The sequence below is a fragment of the Berghia stephanieae genome, chromosome 8, assembly GCF_034508935.2.
Source record: "Berghia stephanieae isolate SIO BIC M18660-M18661 chromosome 8, UCSD_Bste_1.3, whole genome shotgun sequence".
In the NCBI taxonomy this organism is placed as follows: Eukaryota; Metazoa; Mollusca; class Gastropoda; order Nudibranchia; family Aeolidiidae; genus Berghia; species Berghia stephanieae.
In genome coordinates this window covers 759,636-779,007 of record NC_088367.1, presented here as the reverse complement: position 1 = coordinate 779,007, position 19,372 = coordinate 759,636, and the positions used below count along the sequence as shown (strand labels likewise).

The following is a 19,372-nucleotide window of genomic DNA, read 5'->3' as shown; positions in this document are numbered from 1 at the left end:
ATAAAAAAAGAGGTCAACTCGGAAATAACGAGCATTTCCTGCCCCAGCCTAGGACTGCGAACGAAGTTAAGCAAAACAAGAGACAATGGCAATTTAAATAATTTTAGCCTAGCCTCTTTTCTTTTCTTATTTTTCGTTACGAGTAATATTACATAGTAGCCTAGTCTGTAGTAGTACATAATAGGCGAAACAAATTTGGGTGGGGTTGGGTTTGTGTGCGTGTGTGTGTATTGGGGTGGGGGTCAATTATTCACCTAATGTGGTGCCACGCGACGCGCGAGGTAAACACATGTCAACATGTCTCACTTCGCAGCATCGGTCAGCGAGTAGCATCGTTAACGAACGACACGATCAGCGAGAGAGGGGAGTGTGGAACCATTATTTCAATGGGTCAGTGATTGAGTGTTGCGCTTGCTTACCTCATCAAACATGCCGAGTGCATACAAACACTCGCGCGCACACGCACACACTTCTATGTTCTTGTTTTTTTTTTAGTCATGATTTTACTTGAAAATAAAAACAAAAAAACAACAAAAAACCAAGCATTCTGCCACTTCTGTGAAGAAATTGAAATTGGGGCGACGGCTTTTACTCGAATTACACACTGAGGGGAATAACCAGCAATATTATAACCTTTCCTGGCAACTCGGGAATAGCGAGAACTCGGAAATAACGAGTAATCAGGAGTGGACCCGTCGAACTCGCTATTTCCGAGTTCTACTGTATATATATATATATATAATATATATATATATATATATATATATATATATATATATATATATATATATATATATATATATATATATATATATATATAATATATATATATATATAATATATATATATATATATATATATATATATATATATATATATATATATATATATATATATATAATATATATATATATATATATATATATATATATATATATATATATATATATATATATATATATATATATATATATATATATATATATATATAATATATATATATATATATATATATATATATATAATATGTTTTAAAATCTTATACTCTTTTTATTACATATGTTTTCCAACATGCTTTCCGTCTTTTGTCTTTGAATGAGATTACTTGGCTTTGGTCTGTCCTTTGCCGGATACCCAGCTGGGAGGGACACAGTCAAAAATATAGTTGAGAGTTTTGGGAGATGATGTTTTTTTTATATTGTAAATCATCTGTTATGCACTGTATTATTTTTGTTTTACATAGATATGGTTTGTAAACATTTGAGTGTGATCCTCTTAATGGGGACCCGTGCTTGTGTCAGGATGAGACTTGTAGGTGGTTACAAACTAAGACAACTGATAGTGTACTCTTCGAATCTGCATCTGTTCCCTTTGTGAACTAGTTTCACTTTGTCCTTCTATTACTTGGAGGCTTTAATTGTAATTCTAGAATTTTTTTACTATCCCTTTTTCTTCCTTTTTACTGGCGCTGATATGACCTTTATGTGTTGCATGAAGTGTAAAAACCTTTAAAAACAAAACAAACAAATATCAGGGGAGGGCGTCCTTTGACCTCCCATAGAAGGTCCTGAATTCGAGCCTTGCTCAGCGCATTGTTGAGTCCTTGGAAAAGGCTCTTTATTCATACTCTCTCATCATACTCAGGTGTAAAATGAGTACCTGGCCATTAACAGCATTGTTTCTGTCGGAAAAATTGAATAATCGACTAATAGGCTTCGTGTCTCATTCTACATGTTTCGTGCTGCCACTGCCATTGGTCAGGGACCCTTTGTAAAGCATTTGAGCACATTTAGTGGATATTGCGCTGTTTAAAAGCTTGAGTTTTTTGGGGATTTTTTTTTTAATTCCAATTTCTGAAGCGGACAATAATAGTTGATTGCTGCCCTTTATTCTAAATAGGACCCTGGTGTGTTGATTTCATATAATAATGGAGCACCAGTTCGAGCCTCTGGACCATCGTGGTCCTCACTCAAAGGTCCTCGTTTTCTCTTCCATCATATTTCATTTTTCACATCCATTTGGTCTCTGTATAAGACGACCTAATTTTGCCCTAAACCTTCTGTGATCCTTCACAATAATTTAAATCATCTCTTCCTTTCTTAGATATGGCAAAATTATTACATTTTGTAAGCATTGGAGAGTTTCTTCTTTGTTAAGATATACTTGATGGGACAATTTAATTAATCTCAGAATATAAAAGAGTACTAAGGTCCTATTACAGTTTTCTGCTTGTACGTTATAATTCTAATTACTGTGTCTTGGAAAATTGCAAAGACTTGCTTATCTAATTCTGTCATTGTTTGAATACATGTATACATCATCATCATCATCATCATCATCATTGTCGTCATCATCATCACCACCATCATCATCAACACCACAACCTGGGTGGGGATTCCGACCTCCCATAGTGGGCAGGGAGGTACTTGCTGTGTCTTCTATCCCCCTCTATCTGTTTTCCGATTGCTTCCTGTCTTTGTCTTGGAATGAAATTACTTAGTTTTGTCCTGATCCTGGCCAGAGTCCTTGGCTGGGAGGGAAACAGTTGAATGTATAGTTATAGTTTTTGGAGATGATATTTTTTTTCCTTGTGTTGGTGTCTAGTTGAGACTTTTAGGTGATCTCAAACTAAGTACACTGATAGTATGCGCTTGGAATCTACATCTGTTCCCTATTTGTACCATTCCCCTTTGTCATACTTTTTCTTGGCTACTTTAATTGTAAATCTTCTAACTATTCCATTTTCTTCTTTTTTTGCGTGCGCTGATATGACCTAAATGTGTCGCAAGCGCCGTAAAACCCTTACAATTTAAAAACAAACACAACCACTTTTATCATCTCCTTTGCCTTCACTTGTGAAGAACTAGGACTAGGATGCATCTTTATCTTTGGTTCATTTTAATTAAGTTTGTAAAAAAAAAGTATTTAATTTGAATTTTGTATTTGATTGGGTTGATCACACTTGGTTCAGAAACAAATAAAACAATATCTAGTGTTAATCCACAGTCTTGCTTTCTTTGATATATTATTTTGAGGAGTCGATGTCGTGTTCATGGTAATATGTCAAAGCAGAATTGTTAGTATTTATGTCTTGTCAAGTTAAGTTGTATAAAATGCATTGTGAAAACGTCGATTTATTTAGTCAACTTACATTAAAATCAAATTAGAATTAGAAATCATTCTTCATGATAATTGTCTCGTCATAACTGTTATCTCTCACTCATATCGCGTTCTGACTACATCCTTTGTGAGTTTGAGGCATTATCATTGATTATAGATGGTGCTTGTTTGAGGCGATTTTATTTAACCTTGACAATGGAGGGGAAGAGCAGGGTGGGGGGGGGGGGGGCATTCAGATGGATGCTTCTTGGAAATCAACAGTCGTATGTAATTGAAATTATGTCATATGAATTCGTGTGTAACCCCTTTGTTAGGTATTTTGCTTCGAAATGGGTCTCTAGACGTCTTTGGGGTTGTCATTTCTCTCCTAGTCCCCTTTATCTGTTTTCCTTTTCCAAGTTGTTCTTGTCTTTGCTCTGGATTAACGTTGGTTCTGTCAGGGATCCTTAGCTGAGAGGGAGGCAGTTGAATTTGTAGATCCTTTTTTTTTTTTTTGAGGGATGATACTTTTTTTCCCCTGTAAATCGTGATGATGATGTACTGGTATCGTTTTTAGTTTTGAATATATATTGTACTTTGTAAACTTTTGAGTGTATCCTACATAGCAAGAGTTGAGGCTACAACTACAAAAACTACTAAAAATGTATGTCCCACGACCTCATTGGATATGAGCTGTTAGATTGACAACAACGTGTGTTATGTAGTCAAAGTTGTGGATTGAGTTTTTGTTTTTATTTAGCTGTTATATAGCGCAATATCCACTAAATGTGCTCAAAGCGCTTTACAAGGAGTCCCTGGCCAACAGCAACATTTAACATTTAGGACGGGACATGATGCCTGTTAGGCGATATCACAATTTTTTCGGACAGAGACAACGCTGTTAATGCCAGTCCAGGTACTCATTTTACACCCGAGTAAGGTGAGAGAATATGAGTAAAGAGCCTTCTCCAAGGACTCAACTATGCGCCGAGCGAGGCTCGAACCCAGCACCTTTCGTTCTGAAAGCGAGTGTCATACCACAAGACCGCATAGTCACACAATGGATGATGCTGAGGAGAACCTAATATAATCTTTCTCGTTTTAAATAGGGACAGATACGTACATGAATGGACTTTCAATAGTAGTTCCATTCCCCATGCAGTGATCTTCAATAAACAATAACAAAAATAAAGAAATAAATAGATAAATACTATTTTAAAAAATCAGTCATAATTATAATGATTCTAATGTTGCTGAAAACTCGGTAGAGCACTCGCTTCACGCGCATAGGGACTGAGATCAACCCCGGGTGGAGTCGAGAATTTTCTGATCTCCCTGTCCACCCACAAGTGATTGGGTAGCTGTGTCTGTTAGATCTGGTGAAAGTACTTTGAGATAGTCTAGCGTCCTATCAAACGGGTAGCAAGCAATTGCTATTTTGTCCGTTTCACGTTATAGAACTGGGATAACTCTGGCACCTTTGGCCGAATACCTCAGAAGGAGTATGTTAAAAAAAAAACATGCTACTGATGCTGATGATGATGATAATGATGCTGCTGGTGGTGATGATGATAATTACACCTATAACTACAACACATACTATACCAAGTTGAACCTATTTACTATACAATAAAAGCTGTAACTACTAATTACGATGATGTTCACATCAACTTGGATCCATGCTACATGAAACGTTTGGATCATGTTTATAATTATAGTCATTAAAAAAACCAGAGAGATTATATAGCTATGGCGTAGAGAGCTCTCTCTCCCCTCCCGATCTCCATGTCAACAATGCGTATCAGCCTAAAAATAAGTGTCACGAAATAGGCAGGTATCAGTATCACTGCATGTGTGTTTCGTCTGCTTGAGATCGGCTGCTCTTTTTCTTTACTATCGGCTCAGACTTTATGTGCAACATCTTACAGATAAGTTTGATTCTCTCGATCAGGTTACGATAACTTTGTAAGATTCTAAAATAAATTAGACTTATAATAATGGCGTGTGTGTGAGAGCTAGAGAGGAGGGGGGGGGGGGTAAAATTTGACAAAAAATAAATCTAACTCAACTTTACAGCGAAAATCGTGATTTATTTTAAACAAACTTGATAGAAACAAACGACCTTGTATTTTCAACAAAGCCATAACACATACTCTCTCTCTCTCTCTCTCTCTCTCTCTCTCTCTCTCTCTCTCTCTCTCTCTCTCTCTCTCTCTCTCTTTCTCCAATCTTTTATCCCTGTTCGCCAACGCCGCCCTTTTGCGCACACACTGGAAACCCGTACCAGTGAGAACAAAACATAATATATTTAAGGGAGCAATTACATACTACTTCCTGGGTGGTGATCCTGACCTCCCATAGCGGGCAGGGAGGTACATACTGTGTCTTCTATCCCCTTATATGAGATTACTTAGTTTTTTTCCTGGCCCTGGTCGGAGTCCTGGCTGGGAGGGAAACAGTCAAATGCATAGTTATTGTTTTGGGAGATGATATTTTTTTCCTTGTAAATCATCTCTCTGTTATGTATTAGTATATTTGTTATTTTTTAATGTATAATGTAAGCATTTGAGTGTGTTCCTCTTTGTTGGATTTTGTGCTTGTGTCCGGATGAGACTTATAGGTGATCTCAAACTAAGTACATTGGTGGTATGCTCTTGGAATCTACATCTGATCCCTATTTGTTCCCAGTTCCCCTATGTCTTACTTTCTCTTGGATGCTTCAATTGTAATTCTAGAACTTTTTACTATCACATTTTCTTCCTTTTTACTGGTGCTGATATAACCTAAATGTGTTGCAAGCGCCGTAAAACCCTTAAAAACAACATAAAAAAACAACAACATACTACTTCATCAGCTAAGGGAGGGAGGGGGGGGGGGGGGGGGGGTCGTTCTACCAAATGTTGACACGTGTTGACATGGAAAGAGGGGGGGGGGGGTCGTTCTACCAAATGTTGACACGTGTTGACATGGAAAGAGAGGGGGGGGGGGGGCAGACTCAAAATGATATCATCAAAATGCAGTATAGGCAAAGTAGGCCTATCAAGTGCAAGAGATTGAAAATAGCATTCAAGAAAATGTGGCAGATTAAAAGAAATAAATAACAATGTGAAATTGAATGTAAGCTTCAATCTAATGACAAAAACAGATCAAATGAACATTTCGGGTTTCCCCTTTATCAACAAACAGGATGAATGAAACACTACAGATGAATGAGATAATGTGGTAGTGGCGTTGTTCAGATGAATAAACAAAACAAAATCTGTTTGTTGATAAAGGGGAAACCTGAAACGTTCATTGATCTGTTTTTGTAATCCATCTATATATTTATCTATCTATCTCTCTGTCTATTTATCTATGTATGTATGTATGTATCTATCTATCTATCTATCCATCCATCCATCCATCTATCTCTGTCAATCGCCTTCCTTTCCCTTAGGCCTTTGAAACACATACCTGTGGGAGGACGAATTCGAGGGCCTCCGATGACATGTATTCTGAAAGTATTGTGCGAAGTGTCCATATATTCCTCTTTTCTTTTTTTGCTTGGATCTTCCTCCTGTTGCTTCTTGCACATCTTTTGCCGCAGATGCTATATCCTTGAGCATTCCGCCCTCAGTTGACGCTGCAGCGATGTCACTTTCTTATTGACAGGAGGAGGAGAAGGAAATGGTATGTCTTCATGGAAGGACTGTGAGCTTGTAGAAGCTCCACTTGTGGTTGTGGTGTTATTTTTGTTGTTGTGTGAAGTAAATGAATGGAAGGAGGTCGGTGCAGTTGATGATTGTGGACGTTTTCGTATGCACTTTGTATTTCTGTTGTCTTGTGGCCGTTATGTGATATTGGACCAGTCAGAGGAAGCAAGTGAGGTTGATACGCCAGATGGGGGCAGCCAGGTAAGTCCATTCATTATTTAACTTACACAACTATTGTACGTTGCTAAACGCCATTATTTGGGGGAAGGTCTAGGACTTGCTTTGGGAGGTGGATTTGGGACTGTGAACATTGTTGGCACAGTACTCTTCAGGAGACGTTTTCTGTGTACTGCACTTGCACTGAAGCAGGATGCATCAAAATGTTCTTCACATAAAACATTTCCTCTGTGCAGTGACTTGTCATCCAAATCAGCACGCCTGCAGTTATGACCTAACGCCTGGACTGTAAAAAATAAGAAACGCAGTTCAATCTCATGTAGTTCCATATCTGAAGCAGACGTCGGAGGTCATCTTCCGCCAAGCTGATCTATCTCTTGCCAATTCTATTAAAGCAGCGCCACCTTTCTCAGCTTCATCTGTCCAAGTTCTTATCCCTTTCAAATACGTTATTCTTTGTCTTCCTCTTATTCTTTTTCCATTCATCTTTCCAGTCAAGGCGAGTATTTCCAAACCAGGGTGGCGGATAATGTGTCCTAAAAATTCCATTTGGCGTTTGATGATTTTTGTTATCAGTGATCTTTTTCTGTTTGCCATTTCTAAAATTTCTTCATTTCTTTTCCTTTCCATCCATGACACCCTCATCATTCTTCTGTAAAACCACATTTCCACTGCCTCCAGTCTTTTAACCATGGTCTTGTTTATGGTCCAGCTCTCACAACCATATAGCAGCACAGACAGTACATAGCAATCCAGGACTTTGATTTTTGTTTTCATGCTAATATTCCTTTTTTCATAATTGTATGCAGCTGGTTGAATGCATTCTTCGCCATACCTATTCTTTTCTTTATTTCACAATCTGATTTTCCATTGGATGTTACATTGAAGCCTAAATATTTGAAACATTCAACTTGTTGTATTGTTTGTCCTCTGCTTGTTATTACACAGGCTGGTGGTTATTATTTTTAGATACCGTCATACATTCTGTTTTAGATATATTCAGTTCCAGTCCCATATTTTCACTACTCCTGACTACAACATCCAGTAATTCTTGTAGTTCATGTTCAGATTCTGCCAGTAGAACCGTATCATCTGCATACCTCAGATTTGTTACATTCTTTCCTCCAATACACACCCCCTTCTTATGTTCGATATCTCTTAATATCATTTCACTATAGAGGTTGAATAAATCTGGAGACAAAACACACCCCTGCCTAACTCCTCTTCTAATAGGTGTAAAACTGCTTAGTTCGTTGTCAACACGCATTGCTGCTTCTTGTTCCCAGTACAAATTCCGTAATATTCTTAAATCTTTACCATCAATGTCCAAGGATGATAGAATTTTGAATAGTTTTTCGTGTTGTACTTTATCAAAGGCTTTTGAATAGTCGATGAAACACATATACAGATCTTTATTTACTTCAATACATCTTTCCATCAGCATTGATAATGTGAATATTCCATTTCTGGTACCCTTGTCCTCAACAAAACCAAATTGCATCTCCCCAATTTCAGGTCGTATTTTATTTCTTATTCTTAGTAAAATTATCTTCAAAAGAATTTTTGTGAGGTGGCTCATTAGGCTAATAGTTCTGTGTTGTTCACAATCAACTGCCCCTGGCTTTTTTGGTAGTGCTATAAAAAATGGATCGTTTCATATCAGTTGGCATTTTTCCTGTGTCATACACTTGATTTAGAAGGTTTGTGATGAATTCAATCCCCCATTCACCCAGGCCAGTCAAGGCTTCAATTGTTATGGCATCAGGTCCTGCAGCTTTTCCATTTTTCATGCTTTTCATGACGTTCCTAACTTCATCTTTCATTATAGAGGGCCCTTCCAGTTCTTTTATCATAGGCATTTCTCCTCGATTATCAAAAAAAAGTTCTTCTATATATTCTGACCATCTGTTTAGAATGCAGTCTTTGTCCATGATGGTGTTTCCACGCTTGTCTTTGATGCATCCACTTTTAGCACCTGATTTAGTTTTGTTTGTCACTTCTTTGATTTTCTGATGGAAGAATTTGCCATTTTTTTCTTTGCAGGACATTAGATAGTGACATTGTTCATTTATCCAGTCTTCTTTAGCTTCGTTGCATTTTCTTTTTATCTGCCTGTTCAGAGTCTTGTATTTTTCTTTCCGATTTTTGGCCTTTCTTCTCTCATTCATTAGTTCTAATATCTCTGAGTAATCCATTTCTTCTTCTGCAACTTAAGTGTGGTTGGAACATTTTCTTCTAATGATGCAGCAACACTGTCTTATAAACTGCTCAAACAGTTCAATATTAGATCTATAGTAATTCATTGAGAGCTGGGTCAGATTAAGCGTTGATTTTATACTTAAAAGCACATACTAATTGACTCAGAAAAGTGAGTGGAGCAGGCACTTATGTTGATAACAACAATTGAATTAATGAAGATGGTTCAGGCAAAGTATTCAGTTTTGCCAATTCATTTTTCAAGGGTTTAGCCTGTGTGGTAGCACTGTGGATCATAGATTGTTGGCAAATCTTTCCAGAATCTGTCCAACTAAGCAAGAGATGAAGTGAGTAGGAAAGTGCCAGAAGACAATAGACAATAAAAATGTCGCAGCGGTGATGGGGGTTTGAGAACCCGCAACCTTACTGGTATGAAACTCCGCCTGGCCACGGAGAGCATGACACTACCGTATATGAGCTATCCACAATCCCCAAAAAGATAGTCTCTTACTCCTAGTCATTATTAGAGAATTTTGGCTGAGAGAGACTAGATTTATTCTTCTCTTTAGATCAACTTCTAAAAATACCAAGCTCACTTCATTGAGATTACAACTGTACTAGAATCTAGACATATGCATCACAATGGGAGCGATCTATATTCATGTTTACGTTCAAGCAGGTCATCAATCACATGATTTGTTGCTGTCCAACAATTGAATATTTATTAATAAATGTAAACACGCTGCTTTGTTTACAAAGGTTAAAAACATACCCATGTGTCAAGGCCCAGAAATGGAAGAACCAAACCAACTTGGATGGATGATAGGGTGATGGAAAAGGTGAAAGTAAAGCGCTCGGCTTTCAAAAAGTACATAAAAACCAGAGATGGAAATGACTATAAGGCATACACAAAGGCACGAAATCAGGCCAAATGGGAATGCAGGAGAGCTGTCCAAGACATGGAAAGGAATATTGCACAGCAAAGCAAGACGAACTCGAAAGCCTTTTTCCAATATGCAAATAGTAAACTAAAAACAAAAAACGGAATTGCCGACCTTACAAATGATGATGGGTCTATTTCTAGGACTGACAGAGACAAAGCTGATACACTGAACAAATTTTTCTGTTCAGTTTTCACCATTGAAGACAATCAGAACATACCAGAAGTCGACGACCATGTTGATGCTCATAACAACCTCAACATAATTGAGATTACCCCGGAGGATATCGTGAAGAAATTATCGAAGCTGAACCCCAGCAAAGCCTGCGGCCCAGATAGCATCCCACCAGCTGTTTTGAAAAACTCTGCTACTGAACTTGCTCAGCCACTTACCACAATTATGAACAGATCAATCCAAGAAGGAGTTGTACCAACCAAGTGGAAATTGGCAAACGTCGCCCCCATCTTCAAGAAGGGGAAGAAGACATCACCCGGAAATTACCACCCTGTAAGCCTCACAAGCGAACTCTGCAAAGTTTTAGAATCTATCATCAGGGACCATATTATCAATCACTTCACGGAGAATAATCTTTTTAGCAACTGCCAACACGCTTTATGAACGGTAGAAGTTGTACAACAAACTTAATTGCAGTGCTTGACATATGGACCCAAGTACTAGAGAGTGATGGGAGTGTTGACACAATCTACCTAGACTTTGTGAAAGCGTTCGATACAGTCCCACACGAGCGGCTACTATGTAAACTAAAAGGATATGGTATCAAAGGAAAACTCCTGGCATGGGTGAGGGACTTCCTTACTGGTCGGAAGCAGAGAGTTGTCGTGAATGGAGAAGAGTCAACGTGGGGAGACGTTCAATCAGGTATCCCCCAGGGTAGTGTGCTTGGCCCCCTCCTCTTTCTCTGCTTTGTCAATGACCTCCCGGGTGCCGGAAGGAGCGCAAACGTTACAGGAGGACCTTGACAGACTACAGCTATGGTCTGATATGTGGGAGTTGAGGTTCAATGCTGAAAAGTGCAAAGTAATGCACATTGGGAAAATTGAAGTGCACTCCGACTATAAGATGGACTCCAAAGGTAACCAAATATCACTTGAAAATATAAAACTTGAAAAGGACCTAGGCGTGCATGTTGATGATGAGCTGAAATTTAAGGAACATATACTTATTCAGGTGGAGAAGGCTAACAAGCTCCTAGGGCTTCTTAGAAGGGGATTCACAATGCTAGATAGCTATTCAATGAGCACCCTATACAAAGCAATTATTCGACCCCACCTGGAGTATGGAAATGTAGTGTGGCACCTGCGACACAAGGGTGATGAAGAACAGCTAGAGTCAGTTCAGAGGGGAATGTCCAAACTCATTCCTGACCTCAAGAATCTAGACTATGTCCAACGATTGAAGTCACTGAAGCTACCATCACTGTACTATCGGAGAGCAAGGGGTGACATGATTGAATGCTTCAAATACATGTCTGGTATCTACAATGTACCAGGTGATCTACTGCCACGAGCTGATTCAACGACCACACGAGGACATAGCTTGAAGCTGAAGAAACCGTCAGTGAAAACCTCAGTGAGAGAAAACTTCTTCAGCATAAGAATTGTAAATGCCTGGAACTCTTTACAAGACGACATAGTCACAGCACCCTCTCTGAATGCCTTTAAAAGCAGACTGGATAAAGTATGGAGCCAATATAAATACGAACTCTCATCAGAATGGTTCAAATCCCCGCAACGCTCAGCATACAAAAACCAAAGCATAGACAAGTGTGAAAACAATGAGGAAGATGTAACAAGCACTGAAGATAACAATCGGCTGATAGGCGACTAGCCTGACCCCAGCTGTACTATTAAAGTAAAGTAAAGTAAAGTAAAGTAAGTATGTGTCAAGCTGAATAAAATGACCAATCGTGATGTTAGATATTTTAATTTTGAACACATTTTGCAAAGTGACCAATGACCTCGAGCACATGGAAAGATAATATAGATCATGCCCATTCTAGTCAATATACATCCTATACTATCTAGATAGATCTGGTTCAGAAATCTAATGTTCGTTTTTCTCTAGTAACACAATCTAAACGTGTTGATCTAGAAATATAGCTATTTGTTAAGGCTAATAAATTAAAGTTTAATTTTCACACCTTTCAGGATCCTTTGGGAAACGGAAGAAACCCAAATCTGGTCTCTTGTGTCGAGAATTCGAACAATTGATACCGGAACACCACTGGCATTTGTTTTGTGTTGTTGGCGCCATCTTAGCTCGTTGTTGTATGCGCCTATTTCCACGATCAGCTGTTATCCCAGATACGGGCTTTTTGGCTCTCTAACTCTAAGCGTTAGCTATAATATAATCTATCTGATAAAAACCATCGAACACGATTGAAATCTTTTAAAAAGAAACGAAAGCCATTAAGTCGAATATTAATAAATATTCGAAATAAATCATGAATGAAAATAAGTATTTTTTTTTTTTAAACCGCCAGAAACTGCAATTCTAATAGTAGTAGCCAGTTTGGCTTCTTATAATTAAGTTGCCCAACAAAACTTGCTAAAATTTTCTCATGCGTTGTATGGTATAAAATATTTTTAATTAGACTTAGTTAATCTCAAATAATTAAAAATTTCTACTCTTAAAGAATTTTTATTATTGAAAATGAAGAGATAATTTGAAATTAATACATTTTAGTCGGTTCAAGGTCGGACAATCATTTGTATGGCTTTATTTTCTTTCCTGACTTTTCTTACCTGGTCTTTTCTTTGAAACGCAAAAAAAAATGGCAGCCCCCTCTTCGAACATGGTTTCTCCTGATGTTGCAGACATTATTCAAAGGCTTTATGATGTGGAAGCAGTCAAATTTGGGGACTTTACATTAAAAAGTGGCATCCAGTCACCCATTTATTTTGATCTCAGGGTCATGGTCTCCTACCCGAAAATAATGGCAAGCTCTTTGTTACTTTGTAGTTTTTTCTTTCTTCCTCCAACAGAGTAACTCACTTACACACTAACTAACACACCACTTCCACCCACTTTCACTTTTACGTTCCAATTTCTAAACATAAACTCACTTGTCAGCCATTGGTTTGAATAGGCAGAATAGGGCTCTATCGCTATAATCATGTTATGAACGCACGAAGAGCAAAGCTATACTATACTACACTACACTAGGCTGTCATTATTCCCAGGCCCAGACGCCTGTCTGGTCTGGGGATAATGAAAATTGGTTATCCCCAGACAGGTGTCTGGGGATAACCAATTTTTGTTATCCCCAGACAGGTGTCTGGGGATAAAGAAAATTGGTTATCCCCAGACGCATGTAGCAAGTGGGCAGAAAGATTTTATGCAAAATGGCAAACTAGGCGTGAAAAATACCAAATATTCTGGAAAAAATACTAGTGGTTGTGTCCCAAAACAGTTAATATATCAAGTGATATTTAACACAAGATGTAAGTAAACAGTGATCAAATGTCAAATCCAGCTCTTTTAAAAAAATTATTTTAAAGCAAATGGATCAATGAAATTTCTTTTGTTACTTTGATCTGAAAACGTCAAACTGGCAATTCGACTTTTACTTTTCAACCAGGAAGAAAGTTGTTAATCATCAAATCTGTTCATAGTCCACCAACCATTTAAATTTTCACTACCTACCTACCTGTTAACTTTATTGATCATCTCTTGTTTCTATAATTTGCTCATTCTGGCCACAATTTTGGGGATGACCGGGAATTATTTTTTATTTCGCGGACGAATTCCTAGGCCATGGTGTTGTTCGCCATAAAGCCCAAAACCGACACCTGTTATTTTCCTGTCTTCTTCGCACAAGACAATACAATTTAGTATCACACGTCCACAAAATCAGATCCAACAACATATTTTTATTCGAATCAGAGATGAAAATACTACCAAAACAAGGAAACAAAAATGGTGGAAATATGTTTAGCTCATATATGAATTTAAGATATTCCAATAGCGGTGTGGATAGACAGCTCAGTGGGTTAGGCTATCTTTCATTTTACTCCTTTTAGCTGCACAGATTCGAACCAGTCGCGACCGCCCCCCCCCCCCCCCCCCCCACACACACACTTTTTTTTTTTTTAAAAAAAATACTTTTTCTTTCTTTCTTCCCAATTGATGTTCATTGTTTTCACTTTTGTTCCGAGTTCCGAGCAAGAGTTTTTTTTAATCAGTTGAATTTTTTATTTCTCCGATAATATTATTTCATTATTTAATTTGCTCTAGATCTATTATTGTTTTTTTTTTTGTTTTGGTCAAATGATAATATTAATAATAATAATAATAATAATAATAATAATAATTGTAATAATTGTTATTATTATTACTATTACCATCATAATCATTATTATATTATTATCAATATTATTTTTATTATTAATACTCTTATTATCATACTATTACTATTATTATTATTATTATTATTATTATTATTATTATTATTATTATTATTATTATTACTATTATCATTATTATTATTATTATTATTATTATTATTATTATTATTATTGTTAACACTATTCCCTGCTCCGAGGTAAATCTCTCTTTTTCTTTTTTTTATATTTTGACCTAAACCTTAGAGTTTTTTGTTTGCTAAACCTTTATGTAAATGTTCAGTTTCTGAGCATGAGATTCTTAAATTGTTTTTATTTTTAAAACTATTTTCTTTTATCCTCTATCTGACCATTTGGTTGCTTTCTGAATATTTCTGTTTGTTTGCTTTTTAATTATTTATTCTTTTTAGACACTATTTGAGATCGGAGTGGGGACGAATATATTTGCTAGAAACTAAAAAAAAAACCAAGAGAGAGAGAGAGAGAGAGAGAGTTTTAAAAAAAAAGAGGTGGGGGGAGGATGGATGGGACACTTATCCCTTTCAACGTTCTGTAAAAAGAAGACGGAATTTTAAAAAAAAATAAAAAAAAATGACGTTACCAGGATTCGAACCCACAACGTCGATTATGGTCAAACTTCCAGGGCAGACGACTAAACCATTCGGCCATGACACCTACTTCAAAGTCGACGCATATTGTGTATATGTAGTAACAACTGATTTTAATGTTGGTTAATTTTATGTTTTATAGATATTTTATTAACTTTCCTTATTTCTATGTGCATTTGGAAACATTCCATATTCTGGAATGTGGATGATTGTTTAAAAGAGCGGAGTTTCAAATATGCGTCTGGGGATAATGAAAATTCGTTATCCCCAGACAGGTGTCTGGGGATAACGAATTTTTATTATCCCCAGACAGGTGTCTGTGGATAATCACAGCGTACTCCACTAACAAATTCAACTTGTGTAACATTTGCATCATATTATGTAATAATAGGCACTTGCAAGAAGTAGCCCTCGCGAGTTGAAAAGAGGCGAGGATTTCTGTTTCTGTTTTTGAGGGGAAAATTTTTAGGAGTGTTTTAAAGATATTCATTTTTCTTTCTCAGTGAAATGAAATAGCAAGTATTATATATCATTGGAAAGGGCATAAAATTCTACATACAGCCGTGCTAATATTATCTTCCTATATCGTGGTTTTGAGAAATCTTTGTGTAAAGAGATTATATGTGTTTAAACGTTTATAACTTTTAAACCAGAGATGGTCCTTCTTAATTAAAAAATGTCCTTCTGGGATATATATTTAAGTAGCTTCTCTAAAAATTTTAGAGCAAAATATGGTTTCACTCAAAAGTTATAGCTCCCCAAAAAACAGAATTTGTCCTTGATTGTTTGCAGAAGTAGCCATTTTCTTTTATATTGATTCACTTCCTGTCGTCTGCTGCGCTTTTTTTTTTAATTTGAGAGATAACTTCGTCAATCCACATCAAAACTTTACAACTGTATTTCTTACAATATATGCAATTAATGTAAGTTATTTTTGTTTTAAATTATTCAATTAATTGGCATTTTCATGTCCATGCATTAATTTTATAAGTTACGATTCTCTTTCTTTTTTTTCCCGATCGATTTTGATTTTGACATCTTTCATTCTTTGAAGGGCGTCTGTTCAATTTAGGGGAACGGGGGAGCGGAAGTTTTTAAAATCACCTATTTTCGATCATTTAAAACACTAATACACAACCTCAAACATTTATCAATCCATATCTCTGCTTTTATGAGGTCTATTTTCATTTTGAAAAGTTCAAAGTGAATAACTAAATGACGCCGATTCTGTGTTGTATTTGGTCTATCTACATGTGAACAAATATTTTATTGTTGACTTTTCCAAAATTCCAATAGGTCATTCATTTGTATGTCGTGATCTATTTTTCCTTGATTTCAGCTGTTTCAGCTCTCTAAACTATACTTTCTCTCTCAATAAATAATTCTTTTTCTGTTTGCAATGTATTACAGAGATGTTGAATTACCACATGTAAAAAATTCATAGTTGTATCTGAAGCCGTTTCTGAATTATACTTGATTATCCATTGGGTTACTGTGTTTTGGTCACATATTTTCCTATTAAGCTATATAGAGATTTTTCACCACATAAACGGTCATAACTTTTTAACCAGATGAGATAGAGCGATAATTTTTTCACTTTAGTAAATGTTTCACTTCCCTTTATTTTTCTACGCTAAATTAATACCCATATCACTATTTTGAAAAATTCTTGCAAGTGCCTAGTAATAATGTGTTAATTTGAAATGTTTATCTTCCTCTTTATTAATGTAAATGCATCGTCCTCGATAAGACGAACATTTTGGTATACAATTTATGATAAGAACTCCATATTGACTGTTTTAACCATTTTTTACTAACATCACGCGATTTCAGTCACAACTTTGCAATGGTAATTTTGGGGTAAAAATCGGTCTAAAATTTCAGACCTGAACTGCCGTAACTACATTTCTAATCAAGATACAAACAAAATTCAAACTGTTTTGTAATCTGTGTTGCCAGCTCTTTCATGTGACATTGGTTTCAAGTGCGTGAGTTACATTTAGAATTTCTATTCAACTCCCTATTCATACATACTCATATTCTTCGTAATCAAATCACCACCACCACATCATCACTACCACTACTACTACAACCACCACAACCACATCATCACTATCACTACTACTACAACCACCACAACCACATCATCATTACCGCTACTACTACAACCACCACCACCACATCATCACTACCACTACTACTACAACCACCACTACCACATCATCATCACAACCACCACCACCACATCATCACTGCCACTACTTCTACAACTACAATACCACCACCACCACCACATCATCATTACCACTACTACTATAACCACCACCACCACATCATCATCACTACCACTAATACTACTACAACCACTACCACATCATCATCACTACCACTTATACTACTACAACCACCACCACATCATCATCACTACCACCACTACTACAACCACCACCACATCATCATCACTACCACCACTACTACAACCACCACCACATCATCATCACTACCACCACTACCAAGGCTGAGAATCTTCCGCCTAAAGGCGGATTTCCGCCTAAATGGTGGTTTATCTCCGCCCATCACCATCACTATTCCGCCTTTTAAAAAGGCTCACCACAACCACTACATCAACATCCCTATCACCACTACTTTTACAACCACCACCTGTACTACAACAACCATCACATCATCATTCCTATCACCATTACTACTACAACCACCACCACATCGTCATCCCTACCACCACCACCACCACCACCACCACATCATCATCCCAACCACCACCACTACTACCTACAACCACCACCACATCATCATCCCTACCACCACCACCACTACAGCTACAACCACTACTACTACAACTACCATCACATCATCATCCCTACCACCACTACTACAACAAATACCACCACATCATCATTCCTACTACCGATACAAATACATCCTCTACCACCACATCATCCCAACTATCACTACGACAACCACCCCACATCATCCCTACCACAACTATTACAAACACCACCACACCATCATTCCCAACACCTCTACAGCTACAACCACCATATCATCATCCCTATTACAACCCTACTACAACCACCATCACATCATCATCCCTACTGCCATCTTTTCTTACTACTACTACAATATGTTGTAATTACTCTCTCAACTTTTGAAATTCCTCCAAGTGGTGTCAGAAATTATTGCGAGACACATTTTTGATTGCATCTCAGTAAATTTTTAATGAAATTCAAATTTATACGTTATCGTTGCATAGATAGGTCTTGAACTCCATTTTTGTGACCAGTCATTCTCACCCCTGAACCATCATGACATCACCATCTCTACCACAACTACCACCACTGCGACAGCAACTATCACATCATCATCAGTAACACCATCTCCACAACCACATCATCACTGCCCTCGTTGTAATCAGTACCTCATCTAGTGCAAGCACCACTACATCATCTTCCTGGTGGGATCTTTTGACTTGCATGGATCAGAGTTGTTTTCTGCCTTTGTCTTGGCTTGATCCTTTTCCTGGCCGGATTCATTGGCACGGAGGGAAACAATTAAATGTCTAGTCGTTTTTGGGAGATGATATGTTTGTCCTCGTTTATCATCTCTCTTTTGTGTGGCGTTAAATTTGTTGTTCTAAATTTTGTATTTCTGTGCTTGTGTCTTGGTGAGGACTTTTAGGTGACCTCAAACTAACTACATTGATAGTTTGATCTTGGAGTCCAAAGTTTGATCTTGGAGTCCGTTTGTGAGCCTTATTTGAACCAGTCACTTTTTCTCCGGTGCTTTTGATCTTACTTAAATCTATATTTTTTACAGCCCCATATATATTTTAAGTGTTGCTGAAATGACCTACAAACATATACACGTGCACACAAAAATCAATAAAGTTCCCTCAGTTCTTAAGTCTCGTTAATTTTTCACTTTAATTTTTCTGTACTCATCACTACATTCACTTTGAGATCTCTCTCTCTCTCTCTCTCTCTCTCTCTCTCTTCTCTCTCTCTCTCTCTCTCTCTCTCTCTCTCTCTCTCTTCCTCTCCACACACACACACGCAAATCAGTAAAGTGCACCCAGTTCTTTAGCCTCGATAAGTTTTCACTTTTCATCGTCATGTACTTAACAATGATACACACACACACACACACACACACACACACACACACACACACATACACACACACACACAAAAATCAGTAAAGTGCACCCAGTTCTTTAGCCTCAATTAGTTTACCAATTTTCATCTTCATGTACTTAACAATGATACACACACACACAC

General features: G+C 37.1%; 2 protein-coding genes across 3 annotated transcripts in view; both read left to right on the top strand.

The window, feature by feature from the left end:
- The first annotated feature begins 10,948 nt into the window (after positions 1 to 10,948).
- Positions 10,949 to 11,953, top strand: LOC144977934 (uncharacterized). Its single transcript, XM_078923345.1, has one exon. The coding sequence runs from the start codon at positions 10,949 to 10,951 to the stop codon at positions 11,951 to 11,953; it is 1,005 nt and encodes a 334-aa protein (XP_078779471.1).
- A 923-nt stretch (positions 11,954 to 12,876) lies between these two features.
- The window catches only part of LOC144977985 (uridine 5'-monophosphate synthase-like), a 32,287-nt gene continuing 25,791 nt past the window's right edge, over positions 12,877 to 19,372 (top strand). For both annotated transcript variants that reach the window (XR_013646446.1, XM_078923391.1), the window contains exon 1: positions 12,877 to 13,064. Coding sequence is in view for 1 of the 2 variants with exons in the window: in XM_078923391.1 (XP_078779517.1) it covers positions 12,900 to 13,064 (165 nt within the window). In the remaining variant the exon portion in view is untranslated. The remainder of the gene's footprint in view (positions 13,065 to 19,372) is intronic.